General features: G+C 43.8%; 1 protein-coding gene across 11 annotated transcripts in view; it reads right to left on the bottom strand.

Moving 5' to 3' along the window:
- Positions 1–255: 255 nt before the first annotated feature.
- Positions 256–16,092, bottom strand: part of slc43a3b (solute carrier family 43 member 3b) — a 22,554-nt gene continuing 6,717 nt past the window's right edge. Inside the window, exons 1-15 of one of the 11 annotated variants that reach the window (XM_079630505.1) lie at positions 13,018–13,208; positions 12,390–12,938; positions 12,210–12,310; positions 11,904–12,132; positions 11,669–11,798; positions 9,937–9,983; positions 9,777–9,853; positions 9,592–9,684; positions 9,355–9,494; positions 8,330–8,448; positions 6,780–6,923; positions 6,527–6,634; positions 4,156–4,342; positions 2,478–2,601; positions 256–1,355 (exon numbers count right to left, since the gene is read on the bottom strand). In XM_079630505.1, the coding sequence (XP_079486631.1) occupies positions 1,248–1,355; positions 2,478–2,601; positions 4,156–4,342; positions 6,527–6,634; positions 6,780–6,923; positions 8,330–8,448; positions 9,355–9,494; positions 9,592–9,684; positions 9,777–9,853; positions 9,937–9,983; positions 11,669–11,798; positions 11,904–12,087 (1,461 nt within the window). In that variant the 5' untranslated portion in view covers positions 12,088–12,132; positions 12,210–12,310; positions 12,390–12,938; positions 13,018–13,208 and the 3' untranslated portion in view covers positions 256–1,247. The other 10 variants (XM_079630508.1, XM_079630506.1, XM_079630504.1 and 7 more) reach the window with 10 other exon arrangements.

A 16,092-nucleotide genomic window follows, 5' to 3' on the forward strand; every position in this document is an offset into this window, starting at 1 on the left:
TGTTTATGTGATCTGTGTAATTGAAATTTCCTCATTTATGCTGTTTTTTCTTTATTTATATGAATATGACACATCCCTGGCAAGGTTCTCTCACAGTTATGAACAAACATTCTAGTAACGTTAATAAATGGTTGATTCAAAGATGGCTGGTCTTTAATAATGTTGGAAAACATAGTTATTTAATGGGAATGTTTTTGTGAAATGTTAATTTGATGTTCAGCTAACATTTAAAAAATAAAAACAATGATCCCATAACCAAGAAAACCTTCTTTTTTTTAATGGAAATGTAATTTTCAGAGAACATTCAGAAATCATATTCCAGCGTTAAATAAGAACGCTAGCAACACGACACATGTTCTTCAGTTAGGCAGCGATCACAGATTTAGTCGAGTCTCACGTATAAAAGTTCCCTTTATTTGCAGTAGCACTGATATGTGTGTCCAGCAGAGGGCAGCACAGCTCATGAGGAGGATGAGGTTCATGCAGTGTCCAGCAGAGGCGCTCACAACCAACACCATTCAACCCAGTGTCTCTGCAGCATCACAACACTGGCAGATTCATGTGCAGACATGCCTCAAAACAACCATGTCACATATACATATGTTTTTTTTTATGGTGTTCCCTTTATGATTATTAAAAGCTTTTTAAACAAACAACAGTTTTTTATTCAACAGTTGTACAATCTAAGAAAAAATCATATTATAGGTCATAATGTTCTATCCCAGCAAACTTATGAACATTCTTCCAGTAACAGTGTTTTTCGTTCTCAAAACATCAGAGAACATTCAGAAGAAACATTCCCATAATGATTGAGGAACGACGCAACGGGATGTTCCCTTAACGTTCACACAACCAAGACAAAACGGGTTTAGAACATGCTAAAAACATCAAGAGATAATGGGAGTTAGTGGGAGTGTTAGATAAATGCTCTTACAATATATTTGTGTTAGTGGGGATGTTATTATACAGGAATTTCTGTTTTTCACGGGTATTTTGCATTACAGTACTCATCCCATTGTGTTTTAGGGTTAAATATTTTCCTGATGTGTTCAGCACAGATCACACACACACAGACACACACACACACACACACACACACACACACACACACACACGTCGATCTCTGCAGAACACCACACTCAAAGCTTAGTCACATATTATTTTTCCGCTATACTTCGTTTCCTGAAGTTTTGTGAAGAAAACCTAACCAGTGACAGAAAGCAGTTGCAGAGGTCAGAGGTCAGAGGTCAGGTGGATGAAGCGGTTCTCCGGGCCGCCTGACCCCGGCAGTGCAGGTACACACACACAGGGTGGATGAAGGCCAGGAGACTCAGAACCGTCAGAGCGATGTTCACCTAGAGAAGTGAATGACAGATCAGTCAGCGCTGGTCATCTGAAGCTTTAGAGGATCTACTCTACATTACACAGTCATGCTGATGTTCTCCGGCTCCACTAGAACTGGAATGTTGATTATTCTCCTCATATTCTCCAGTGTTGCGGCTCCTCTCTTCCCAGTCTGTCAGTAACGCTCTGTTTACTTCCTGTTTCTATGAAGCCCCTCCTTCTGAAAAGCACACTGTGCTCTGATTGGTCGGCTGGAGCAGTGTGTTGTGATTGGTCAAGCGCTTCGAGTGTGTTTGGGAAATGTCCCGCCCCTTACCATAACCACCAGTTTAACACACTACAGACTAACTCAGGCCCCGCCCCTTTATTCTGCGCATTAATTATGATAATGAGGAATATTGTGACGTGTTCCCGGGAGAAACTCGAGACTACAGCGGAGGCGTTTCAGGAGTTCAGGAACACTGACACTGATATAGAGGAGAACTGGAGCTTTTTCATGATCACACAGCAACACACACACTGAACACAGATGAACATGAAGAACAGCAGAAACGTCTAAATATACGGTTCTTGTGTTTTTATCTGGATGTCTGTTTGACTGATGAAACCTGACCAGAACAGTTTCAAAATCTCAGAAAAATGGCAAATATGCTGAGTCTACATCTGCCAAACACATGCGGAGAGACTTCCGGAAGATCGACAGCTGTGTGTTATGTTGCAGCGCTCCCGCTTCCCCTTCTCACACACTTCTGCAGACGTGGCTCATGTGGACACACAAGCTTCAGGGAACGCACTGACACTGAGATAAATATACACACAGGTGTTATTAATACACATACTGTGTGTTTATGTGCAATATCCGCGTCTATCAAAGCCTCAGCACGACTCCACTGCAGGGTCATAACAGCAGTCGGCACTCGTGTTTATTCTCCGTCAGACTGAATGTTTTCACAGGCGTTTCAAAGGGAACCGATGCGATCTGGAATCTGTGTGGAGGACTTCACAACGGCCTCAAACTGGCCTCGCCACTTCTGTGCTTCAAACATCTACACTACTGACAACAGAGTGTGTTACGCGTGACATGCTGTAGATGAGACTGTGTGTGATCAGAAGAGAGAGAGACGAGGTCTTACGTAAAGAGGATCTCCCGCCAGTGGGCCTTTGATGAGCGCGAAGCAGGGATACTGGAGCAGCGAGATCACCGCAGACAGAGCCATCACTGCGCCATACAGCTTCCCGAAGTGTGCCGGCGGGAACCTGGACACACAAGCACTGAGCACTGAACACACACTCACTGAACACACACTCACTGAACACACACTCACTGAACACTGAACACACACTCACTGAACACTGAACACACACTCACTGAACACTGAACACACACTCACTGAACACACACTCACTGAACACACACTCACTGAACACACACTCACTGAACACACACTGAACACGCACTCACTGAACACACACTCACTGAACACACACTGAACACACACTCACTGAACACACACTGAACACGCACTCACTGAACACACACTCACTGAACACACACTCACTGAACACACACTCACTGAACACACACACACTGAACACACACACACTGAGCACACACTCACTGAACACACACTCACTGAACACACACTGAACACGCACTCACTGAACACACACTCACTGAACACACACTGAACACACACTCACTGAACACACACTGAACACGCACTCACTGAACACACACTCACTGAACACACACTGAACACACACTCACTGAACACACACTCACTGACACTGAACACGCACTCACTGAACACACACTCACTGAACACACACTCACTGAACACACACTGAACACACACTCACTGAACACTGAACACACACTCACTGAACACTGAACACACACTCACTGAACACACACTGAACACACACTCACTGAACACACACTCACTGAACACTGAACACACACTCACTGAACACTGAACACACACTCACTGAACACACACTCACTGAACACACACTGAACACACACTCACTGAACACACACTCACTGAACACTGAACACACACTCACTGAACACTGAACACACACTCACTGAACACACACTCACTGAACACACACTCACTGAACACACACTCACTGAACACACACTCACTGAACACACACTCACTGAACACACACTCACTGAACACACACACTGAACACACACTCACTGAACACTGAACACACTCACTGAACACACACTCACTGAGCACTGAACACACACTCACTGAACACACACTCACTGAACACACACTCACTGAACACACACTCACTGAACACACACTCACTGAACACACACTCACTGAACACACACTCACTGAACACACACTCACTGAACACACACTGAACACACAATCACTGAACACACAATCACTGAACACACAATCACTGAACACACACTGAACACACAATCACTGAACACACAATCACTGAACACACACTGAACACACAATCACTGAACACACAATCACTGAACACACACTGAACACACAATCACTGAACACACAATCACTGAACACACACTGAACACACAATCACTGAACACACAATCACTGAACACACACTGAACACACAATCACTGAACACACAATCACTGAACACACACTGAACACACAATCACTGAACACACAATCACTGAACACACAATCACTGAACACACAATCACTGAACACACACTGAACACACAATCACTGAACACACACTGAACACACAATCACTGAACACACACTGAACACACAAAGGATGGCCTGTTCCTGTACTGTGAAGAAGACTCACGCCAGGCTGATGAAGGCCGCGTTCCCCCCGTAGAGGAAGGATCTGTTGAGCACTTGGAGGATGAAGGTGAGGTACTGTAGAGGGAGGATAGGGGTCGCCGCACACACCGAGAACAACACACACTGCAGCGCCGTCAGAGACAGGGACAAGATGGCCGCCTTCAGGTCTGCTTCTCGCTCACTCTGGCCTGCAGAACAGTGAAGGGAACACAGTACAGGGAAGCGGAGAGGCTGTGGTTTGAGGCCGTGTTCACAAGAGAAGTAGAAGTCACGCCAGACTTTCACTGAGTGCTTGGCATGCTAGTGGATATGACAACGTTAATGTGTTTGGTTCTGTTCCGCTGCTGCTGTTATTATAAGTGCAGAACTAAACACGACATGACAGAACTTGGTATTCATATTTTCAGGTATCAAAATGTGTCATAAATTTTTTTTTATACTATGTGAGAAATGAAGTGACAAAAAATGTAATTAAATAACTGGGTGATATATTATTATTGAACAAGCAAATTGTTTCAATATCCAATTTAATTCATACTAATTTAATATGATTTTTTTTTTAGTTTTCTCTTAAATTCTTCATTGAAACCCTTGCACCAGTGTTATTTTAGCATCATATTTATATACTATGTAATGGCTGGACCAATCAGACACCGAAATTATTCTTTATATTTAATGAACTATCCGGCAGACCCACTCTCTTCAATATGGTCATGGTTGTGTGTGTGTTGGAGCATCCTCTGAAACTGCGGATAACAGGCAGGAGAACACTAGTTCATGACCGGACAGAAGCTTTGCTCATTATTAACCAGGCCATAGTAAAGACACGTGAAGCAGAATCTTCTGCATCATTTATAGACTAACTGATCTATAAATGAACGTGCATCCCAGGACATTGTGTGCATGATTATTATTATGTTTATTATGTATAGTGTCTCTTGCACTGTATCCTCTTTCTTTTGTTAAATAACGGTAAACCACTTTATTTCTGTGTGACTAATGTGCAATCTTGACACAAATTCATTTATTTATTTTGATCAATGTATCACTTATTGGTTAAAACATCGATGCTTGGGTTTGAAATCTTTAATAAACAACAAAAATGCCAGCAAACAGTTGCTTTTATCATGTTAGTTTATCATCTGTCTAGTTTCCAGTGATTTGTTTCGCTGCAGAGACAATTTTGGGCTCCAGACCCGAGGCTATCAGCCCCGCACGCCTGTTTAAAGCCCCGCTCACACTGGCCCGACAGTGGAAACACAGTGTGTTTTGGGCTCTGTGCTCCAGACCCGAGGCTATCAGCCCCGCACGCCCGTTTAAAGCCCCGCTCACACTGGCCCGACAGTGGAAACACAGTGTGTTTTGGGCTCTGTGCTCCAGACCCGAGGCTATCAGCCCCGCACGCCTGTTTAAAGCCCCGCTCACACTGGCCCGGCACTGGAAACACAGTGTGTTTTGGGCTCCAGACCCGAGGCTATCAGCCCCGCCAGCCCGTTTAAAGCCCCGCTCACACTGGCCCGACAGTGGAAACACAGTGTGTTTTGGGCTCTGTGCTCCAGACCCGAGGCTATCAGCCCCGCACGCCTGTTTAAAGCCCCGCTCACACTGGCCCGACACTGGAAACGCCGCTATTCTCTGCAAGATTAATGTCTCTTAAACTATTGATCTTGTTTCACGCTCTAAGCGCTGCACATGCTAAGAAAGTGGCCATGTACCATGACTTCTGTGGCCATGAAAAATACCCTTTTTTGGGGGGAATTCATAAATAATCAATACTAAATGTTTACTGGACGAACTGATTAATTGATTGTGATGTGACGTTGGCTACATCATGTTAATCTGAATAACTGATCCAAATAGTCATAATTAATCATAAGTTATAATTAATTATTAATATTTCCCTTTGAGTTAAAAGTTAAAACTATTACAGTTTTTACTAATATTTTGAATGAGCTTTTATTTTTATATGTTCAGATTCAATTTGAATTCAAGTTAAAATATTATAAAATATAGTCATTTTATGTGCTTTTGTCATGTTTATTAGTGTTTTTAATTGTGTTTTAAAAGTACTATTTCAGTTTGATTTCTTCAACTTGAACTACACTTAAAAATGTTGCCTTGGGAAGTTTTGCTATCTAACATTCTCATTTTATTTCAGCTTTATTTCAATTTAAAAAAAATTTTTAATAATAATAATAGTTAAGTTGAACTATCTCTTAAGGGTCTTACGGACATCAAAAATCAGAAAGTTTGTTTTGAAACTTTAATTTAATAAATGGTCTTTGTGGACAAGAAAGTGTTTCCTACAATGTTTTCATGTGTACACTGAAGCTTTAAATAGATGTAAGGAATGTGTTCATGTTTCTGTTGACCTGGTGCTCTCTGCTTTGCCTTGTGTCGGTCCATGATGAGGCCGTTCCAGGGGGCGCACAGGATCCCACACAGCTGAGTGAACGCAAACGCATTCGTATACCTACTGACTAAACAACAAGAACACGGAGTAAAAGCAGCATTCAACCTCATGATGCACACATGATGCGGCCTGAGCCTGTTTGCATGTCTACATCTATATATACTGCTCAAAGGCAGTGTGTGTGTGTGTGTGTGTGTGTGTGTGTGTGTTACCGAGGCTTGGTTCTCCTGCGGCCAGATGATTCAGCATTGGGTTCAAGGTCCCGATGAACATGTAGTGTCTCAGCTGCATCACAGAAAGCCACAGCAAATGCCACAAGAAGAACCAGGAAAGGAAACAGCTCTTGAAACTACGCTCTGACAAAAACATACATCCATAGTGTTAATACACTTCACAATCAAACAAACACACAATAATGTGGCCAGGTGAGGATCTGAATGTCCCAGAGAAACTGTTCATACACACTGCATCTTATTCTAATCAAGACATGACTTAGGACATTACCAACCCCAAGACATTCAGGAGCAAGTTCATCTAAAGTCAAGTCAAGTCTCCTTTATTTATACAGCGCTTTTTACAATATAGAGTGTTTCAAAGCAGCTTTACAGAGATTACAGGAAAATAATGCAAAGTTTCTTTATAGAAGAAAATAGCGTCACAGTCTTTCAGGTCGTGGGTTCGATCCCCGTGTGGCACATTCCCATCGCAAGAGCAACTGTGGCCAGAAATGGTGCCAAAGCTGCTTCAGTTCCAGGCATTGTGTCTTTCTGAGATTGATCTCATCTGAACTTTATAGACAACATCTTAAGAGTTTTACATTATAATGTACTAATAACCACCATGATAATACAGATGATAAAACGGAAAAGCACATATTGAATCACCATTAGTGGCCTGAGTTCATCATAAGTGGCCTGAGTTCATCATAAGTGGCCTGAGTTCATCATAAGTGGCCTGAGTTCATCATAAGTGGCCTGAGTTCATCATAAGTGGCCTGAGTTCATCATAAGTGGCCTGAGTTCATCATTAGTGGCCTGAGTTCATCATTAGTGGCCTGAGTTCATCATAAGAGGCCTGAGTTCATCATAAGTGGCCTGAGTTCATCATAAGTGGCCTGAGTTCATCATAAGTGGCCTGAGTTCATCATAAGTGGCCTGAGTTCATCATAAGTGGCCTGAGTTCATCATAAGTGGCCTGAGTTCATCATTAGTGGCCTGAGTTCATCATAAGTGGCCTGAGTTCATCATAAGTGGCCTGAGTTCATCATAAGTGGCCTGAGTTCATCATAAGTGGCCTGAGTTCATCATTAGTGGCCTGAGTTCATCATAAGTGGCCTGAGTTCATCATAAGTGGCCTGAGTTCATCATAAGTGGCCTGAGTTCATCATTAGTGGCCTGAGTTCATCATAAGAGGCCTGAGTTCATCATAAGTGGCCTGAGTTCATCATAAGTGGCCTGTCCAGAAACTAAATTAATTACGTGAAATATAATCATTGAAATGTGATGTCACATAGGGACTTCTATGAATGTCTTTTTTACTATTTTCATCATAAATCATACGGTATTAGCAGGTTTGGACTGTAAAAACTGTTTTCTGTAACAATTACAGATATGTTTACAGTGTAGTTAAGTTACATTGTAGTTTTTAGGTTTGTTGAATGTTGTGCTAAGACTGCGATCTCTACAGTGATCTTTACACGGCACAGGCGTACAGCACACACAGCACAGGCGTCAAGTGTGTTTAGTGTTGAACTCTTGCCTACCCGTCGTGTGTGTGTCAGACGTCTCTTTAAATGGCATTTCCTCCTCAGGCTTAGAAGTCTGGATGTTCTTCTCTTCAATCTTTGCAATGGCATAATCCCGAGTTACTCCACAGTTCATCCTGTTGGTGTAAATAAGAAACATTCACAGGCAAAGCATTGTTGGAGGACAGATATACAGGCAGAAAGTGAATACAGCACAGAGCGTACAGTAATCTGTGCAGAACAAGCTACTAGTATTCTGAAGAAGAGAAACATAAAGCCCAAAGAAACTGAGCAGACAATATGAACACTAGCCGTGTTTCCATTACCCTTCAAATTGCGTATAGCACAAAAAAGTTTACGCTCGCATGACGGTTTTTTCAGGCAATTCGATAAAGGAATATGTCGCAAAACTGCAATGGAAGCAATTACAGGTCGCCTGGTGTACGTAAAAGTCGATCAGTCTTTAAAGATGGTGCAGTATGGTTAGACCCAAGAGGAGACAGGTTTCTCTATTAAACTCATACTGGAAATACTGGATTCTGAACAACAAAGAAATGCCAGAGTTTATGAAGATCTTGAAGCAGAACTGAGGGAATAAACACAGAGACTCCTCATATGAGCCGCTCACAGTATACGGGTCTTTCCTGGCCATTAATGCTTGGATAACACACACACGTCTCCTTCCATTAATAATAATGTCTAGTGTGGTGGCTGGGATATACGTAAACCTACCAACATCCATTGCCATGATTTTTAGAGTGAGTTATCATCACAAGAGGAACAAACTATGTTTAGCCGCATAATATCGGTTTAATGGAAACGCTGTCATTTCACAATCGTAATTTTTTCTACATTTAGAAAATATCGCAAAAGTTTTGCGCAAATCTGTAATGGAAACGCGGTGAGTGAGGCGATCTGCTTGAGCTTTCCCTGCGGAAGAAGTTCTGGTGTTATCCACAGCTCATATGAAGCTGTTCTCCAGGAGGAGGCCGTGCATTGGACTGACGTGTGGTCTACATGATTCGGCAGGAATAGAGACTGACCCGTAGCTGTAGTTCTCCGGCAGCGGGTACGGGATGTGTGTTCGAGGCATCAGCACAAAGGTGCGGATCAGATGAAGGACACTACAGCAGGACAAGAAGAGGCAAGACCATCGCAGAGACACGCCGTCCTCAAACAGCAACTGCAAGACAGAGACCGTCACGACTCAAGGCCTTTCTAGCGGATTATCCGGCATCTCATCTCAGCAGAAGCATCTGAGGGTTTCGCTCGCCTCTTACTTTGACGATGAGGAACACGGCCGAGGAAGAGTCGAAGGCTCCGTTATACAGAGTGATTATAGTGGAGCGGTGAGCGCCGAAGAGATTCGCCACCTAGAGACAGACGAGGACACTTCTGTTACACATCATGCAGAGGACAACACATCTGGGTTCATCGTGTATGTTACAGGCTCATATAATGGTACCTGTATGTTGGTCATCAGGAACAGGATTCCTCCCACAGCGATGAAGGCCAGCGCGGGGAAGAGGAGGACAGAGGTCACTGCAGGAGGGAACAGCACTCATGACACACACACTCAACTAGCAACACACTAAAGGTCAAAGAAAGGTAAAAACGCTCTTTACCAGGGGTGGAAAAGGCTATTAACAACATTCCTGCCGTGTAAACCGATCTGTAAAGTAAATCATAACACAGTGAGAATATGAGAGACGTTAAACTTGATGTTTTCTCTGCCCTGTCTGTGGACATGTGGATTGAGTTATAACTTATTATTGAGATTTATGAGCTGGTCACACACATATTTGGACACTTAAGCTTCTCATATAAAAGGATTACTGCCGTTTGAAAGCTTGGGGTCAATATTGTTTTTTAAGACACTAATACTTTTATTAGCAAGGATGCATTAAATTGATCAAAAGTGACAATGACGACTTTAAATTTAATTAAATGTTGTTCTATTCATCAAAGAATCCTGAACAAACACGATTTCCACAAGAATCTGAAGCAGCGCAACTGTTTTCAACACTGATAATAATCATAACTGTGTCTTAAAGCATCAGATCATCATATTACACTGATTTCTGGAGGATCATGTGACTCTGAAGACTGGAGTAATGATGCTGAACATTCAGCTTTGATCACAGGAATAAATTACACTTTACTGTATATTCACATAGAAAACTGATATTCTAAGCACTTCATACTTGTGAGATCGATCTCGGTGTTCGAGTACAGAATCACCAATCAGCTGATCTATGCTCATCCACTGGTGTTCCACAGGGATCTATCCTGGGTCCGGTGTAAAAGTGGTCCGAGTGGGAGAAGAAGGAGAGCGTTAGGGAGTGGAGGAAGAAGATGAGGAGGACGAGGGAGGGGAAGAAGACAAGCAGTCTCGGGTGTAATTGGTGCCACTCTAGTTGCCCATGTCTTTAACTCGTGTTTTGATTCAAAATGAGCTTGAGCTATCTTTGCAAATTCCACTCTGTTTTTATATTCTGTTTTCTGACGCAATGGCTTGGGCTCCTGTCCACATTCATTCATCAGTTCTGTCATCTCAATGCACCACAGATCCCAGTGTCCTGCCAAACCTCTCTCCTCCCTTCATCTGTGTTTCACTCCTCTTTTTCTCACAGATTTCTCTACGCACTTCTCTCCTCATTGCTTATGAGGCCTAAACAAGCAGTAAACATCCTTCAGACATTACTACAATCAAAATATAGCAATTTTGACATAGTGCTTATATACATTATATAAACAAAGTCTTGAAAATAAGTGGATAGAGGAACATGTCCCTTGCAAAAAAAATTATATGGTGATATGATGGCATTCCGTAGTATTAAATTTACCATGGCGTGTACAAAATAACGCTAGGATATTTCACAGAATACCACGGTATTACCCCAGCCAGCAATATCCGCCATTTCAGCGTCTCGGTTAACTATAGACCCGATATAGTCCGGCTGTGAGTCACACACTTCTAGCCAGAATAACCTTGAATTTGGTTACATGTCGTTTTCGCCAAATAACTTGCGAGATGTATGATATTCCATCATGTAAGCAAAGTCAACAGTGATTACAAGGTGTTTGGTTTCATTTCTTCACTCATTTCATTTCTTTGTTATCTGATTGATGACTAGTGTATTATTGGGCTGAGGGTTAGTCGTCTATTACATTTCCACTAACAGCCCAAATTCAGCCTTGGTTTAGCCTAGCCGTCTGGCTGTGTTTGGATGGATATTTGTTGTGATATGGTGTGCAGGAACGCCACACACACACACACATACACACACACACACACACACACACACACACACACACACACACACACACACACACACACACATAAACCGGACTCACATTCCCAGGAGCCTGGTGACGGTGGTCCCGAAGTGGTCAAACAGGAATCCGTTCGGGAGCGTGAGGAAGTTATTCATGAAGGATGCGATGGTGAAGACCAGGGAGAACTGCTCATCTTGACCTCTGCAATCTAACACACACAGATCCAGTGTTCACAGCACTACACATCCATCAGGCACACACATGTGTGTGTTCAACACATCAGTCAGGCACATGTGTGTGTGTGTTTACTGACCTTCAGCTGCAGTGCCGTTGACGGTGGCGTTCACACACAGACTGCTGAAGTATCCTTCGCTCTTGAGCACGAACACCAGCGTGGCCCATCCGAACACGGCCCCTGCGAAGCCCACACACTCCAGTAACCCTGACACCAGCGTGAGCCAGGAGCGAACCCTGAGCCCGTCCCGACAGCCCGACATCTCCAGCGGTGCTCGTCGTATACAGCCCAGAGATTACACAGCGTCCTGCAGGAGACACACACCAGTCAGCGTCCTTCAGGAGACACACACACCAGTCAGTGCTCTTCAGGAGACACACACACCAGTCAGTGCTCTTCAGGAGATACACACACCAGTCAGTGTCCTGCAGGAGATACACACACCAGTCAGTGTCCTGCAGGAGATACACACACCAGTCAGCGCTCTGCAGGAGATACACACACCAGTCAGCGTCCTTCAGGAGATACACACACCAGTCAGTGCTCTTCAGGAGATACACACACCAGTCAGTGTCCTGCAGGAGATACACACACCAGTCAGCGCTCTGCAGGAGATACACACACCAGTCAGCGTCCTTCAGGAGATACACACACCAGTCAGTGCTCTTCAGGAGATACACACACCAGTCAGTGCTCTTCAGGAGATACACACACCAGTCAGCGCTCTTCAGGAGATACACACACCAGTCAGCGTCCTTCAGGAGATACACACACCAGTCAGAGTCCTGCAGGAGATACACACACCAGTCAGTGTCCTTCAGGAGATACACACACCAGTCAGCGCTCTTCAGGAGATACACACACCAGTCAGTGTCCTTCAGGAGATACACACACCAGTCAGTGCTCTTCAGGAGATACACACACCAGTCAGCGCTCTTCAGGAGATACACACACCAGTCAGCGCTCTTCAGGAGATACACACACCAGTCAGCGTCCTTCAGGAGATACACACCAGTCAGCGCTCTTCAGGAGATACACACACCAGTCAGCGCTCTTCAGGAGATACACACACCAGTCAGCGCTCTTCAGGAGATACACACACCAGTCAGTGTCCTGCAGGAGATACACACACCAGTCAGCGTCCTTCAGGAGATACACACACCAGTCAGCGTCCTTCAGGAGATACACACACCAGTCAGCGTCCTTCAGGAGATACACACACCAGTCAGCGCTCTTCAGGAGATACACACACCAGTCAGCGCTCTTCAGGAGATACACACACCAGTCAGCGCTCTTCAGGAGATACACACACCAGTCAGCGTCCTTCAGGAGATACACACACCAGTCAGCGCTCTTCAGGAGATACACACACCAGTCAGCGTCCTGCAGGAGAAACACACACCAGTCAGCGCTCTTCAGGAGATACACACACCAGTCAGAGTCCTGCAGGAGATACACACACCAGTCAGAGTCCTGCAGGAGATACACACACCAGTCAGCGCTCTTCAGGAGATACACACACCAGTCAGCGCTCTTCAGGAGATACACACACCAGTCAGAGTCCTTCAGGAGATACACACACCAGTCAGCGTCCTTCAGGAGATACACACACCAGTCAGCGCTCTTCAGGAGATACACACACCAGTCAGAGTCCTGCAGGAGATACACACACCAGTCAGCGTCCTTCAGGAGATACACACACCAGTCAGCGTCCTGCAGGAGATACACACACCAGTCAGCGTCCTGCAGGAGATACACACACCAGTCAGCGTCCTGTAGGAGATACACACACCAGTCAGCGTCCTTCAGGAGATACACACACCAGTCAGCGTCCTTCAGGAGATACACACACCAGTCAGTCCAGAACACCACAAAAATGTTCCATGAGCAACAGGAGACAGGAATGCGCTTTGTTTACTGAGTCTTCAACCCCACACACACACACAGTGCATAGACACACACACACTTCTCCCTCTCTCTCTCTCTCTCTCACTGGAGCTTTATATGGTCCTCTGAGATCTTTCCCTCCCATTTCTACGAATCCCTCCTTCTTCTTTCCTTCTATCCTCTCAGCGGAAGAAAACTGCTGTTTGTGAACATTCAATAACATGTTGACTTCTGCATCCAGCTTTTCTGATGTCAAGTCTCTTTTATATATATAGCGCTTTTCACAATACAGATAGTTTCAAAGCAGCTTTACAGAGATAACAGGAACACACAGTTTCTGCTATACAGCAGATCTAGAAGAAAATAGTGTCAGAGTCCAGCTTCTGGAAGTTCAGTCATGGTTCATTTCTGTTGTAAAAAATTTCTGGATCTTAAGTCAAGTCAAGTCAAGAATATTTGTATAGCGCTTTTCACAATACAGATTGTATCAAAGCAGCTTCACAGTATTAAATTAAAATAATAATAAAACGTCCATGTTTGGTAATGCTAATCAATAGTAATATTGATTGATTCATTAAATTGAATATCCCCAACTGAGCAAGCCAAAGGCAACTTATTAATCTTATCTTATTAATGTAGTTCATTGAGAGGAGATCCCTAATACATGTTCAACCAGTATTGTAAACAAATATAAATCTGAACCATGTTTTTTTGTGCAATCTGTGTGTATGATGTTACAGTGAACTACTGATAAGCACTGAAATATCTGTGTTTCTCTCTCTCACACACACATTCCTCATTAAAGCGTGAGATGGACAGAAATGCCACAAAACCAGACCGTCTGAAAGGCTGAAAGTTTAGGGTGTTGTAAGAGATTGAGCAATACACTGATCCAGAGCAGAATACGCTGTTTTCTGCTCATTCAGCACAATAGATTGACACTGCAATACCTTATGACTTATTTTATAGCCTTAAATAAATAAAAGCAGAAGTTAAACGTGTGATTGGCACAAGACGCAGTATTTCTGAACTTCCGCACGCTCTGTGGCATTCAGTGATGCAACAGTGTTCAGAATAAAACAACTCTTAATTGCACTTTCACAGTCCCGATCACAAGACCAGCCAAGAGTGTGTGTGTGTGTGTGTGTGTGTGTGTGTGTGACCATCTACGTCAACGTCCTCAGAAACATGATCCAACACCAGTCACGACAACACACAGGTCTACGCATCTACTGCTCATCACAAATATAGTCCTTGTATTGATGCTTTCAAATGGTTTGAAAAATGTTGATACCGATTGCAATAAAAGTTTAGATTTAATCACTGAAAAATATAATGTGGTGTATATAAACAAAGGGCCCTAGTGTAACGCTCTGAAACGCAAGTATCAAACACAAGTAACTCTGTGGGCGGATCCCGGCGCTGTCGCTATTATACCGGCGGGATAAACGACTCTTGCGCCTGACGCAAATCTAAAATGTATTGGTCTGAAGTCGCTTCATTACTCATAGCTGTGGTTTGGGTGGAAAGTGAAATAAACCAATCAGAGCGTCCTCTCACATTCCCTTTAAGAGCCGGCGCGCTTGTTCCACGGCGGATTGCTATTATAACGGCGGATTGCTATTATAACGGCGGATTGCTATTATAACGGCGGATCGCTATTATAACGGCGGATTGCTATTATAACGGCGGATCGCTATTGTAACGGCGGGTTTGCCAGCGCGCGCCAGGAGCGGTTCACAGCCGAGGAGACCGATGTTCTCGTCAGGGCCGTAAAACACAGAGAAGTGACATTGGGGATGATGGAGGAACACACACAAATTAGCTTCGGTTAAACAGGCGTATAATAATTTGGCTAAATGTGTACGCTAGATTTATTTTTCACATCTTCATGTACACAACAATGATTTCCCTCGTGTGTTAATATTTTTCCTTGTAATAATGTATGATTAGCAAAAAGTTAAAACTGCTGCGTTTGTGTGTTATCAGCGTGGCAGGAGAACCGGCAGGAACGCGGAGTCACACGTACGCTACAACTGAGACTTTCTCTTACAACTGACCGCCTACGCGGGGAACCATACCGATGCAAACATTCCCACGGAGATAACAAGAACTTTTAACTTTTTGACGAGCAAACACTCGTTATCTGCATGAATACAGGGAAGCCAATGTCTTAGCCTTCTATGAAACTTGGCTTAATGATGCTAGACTCCGAAGTTTGTCCTGAAGGATTTAGTATAGTACACGGTGTGTGCCATGATAAACGACAGATGGTGCAAAACAACTGTGGTTAAAAGATCTGTACTTCTGATATTGAACTTTTATCAGTGTCTATGCGACCCTCCTATCTTCCCCGTGATATATACACCCAAGAGCAGAC

Source organism: Phoxinus phoxinus, assembly GCF_949152265.1.
Source record: "Phoxinus phoxinus genome assembly, chromosome: 12".
Lineage (NCBI taxonomy): Eukaryota > Metazoa > Chordata > Actinopteri > Cypriniformes > Leuciscidae > Phoxinus > Phoxinus phoxinus.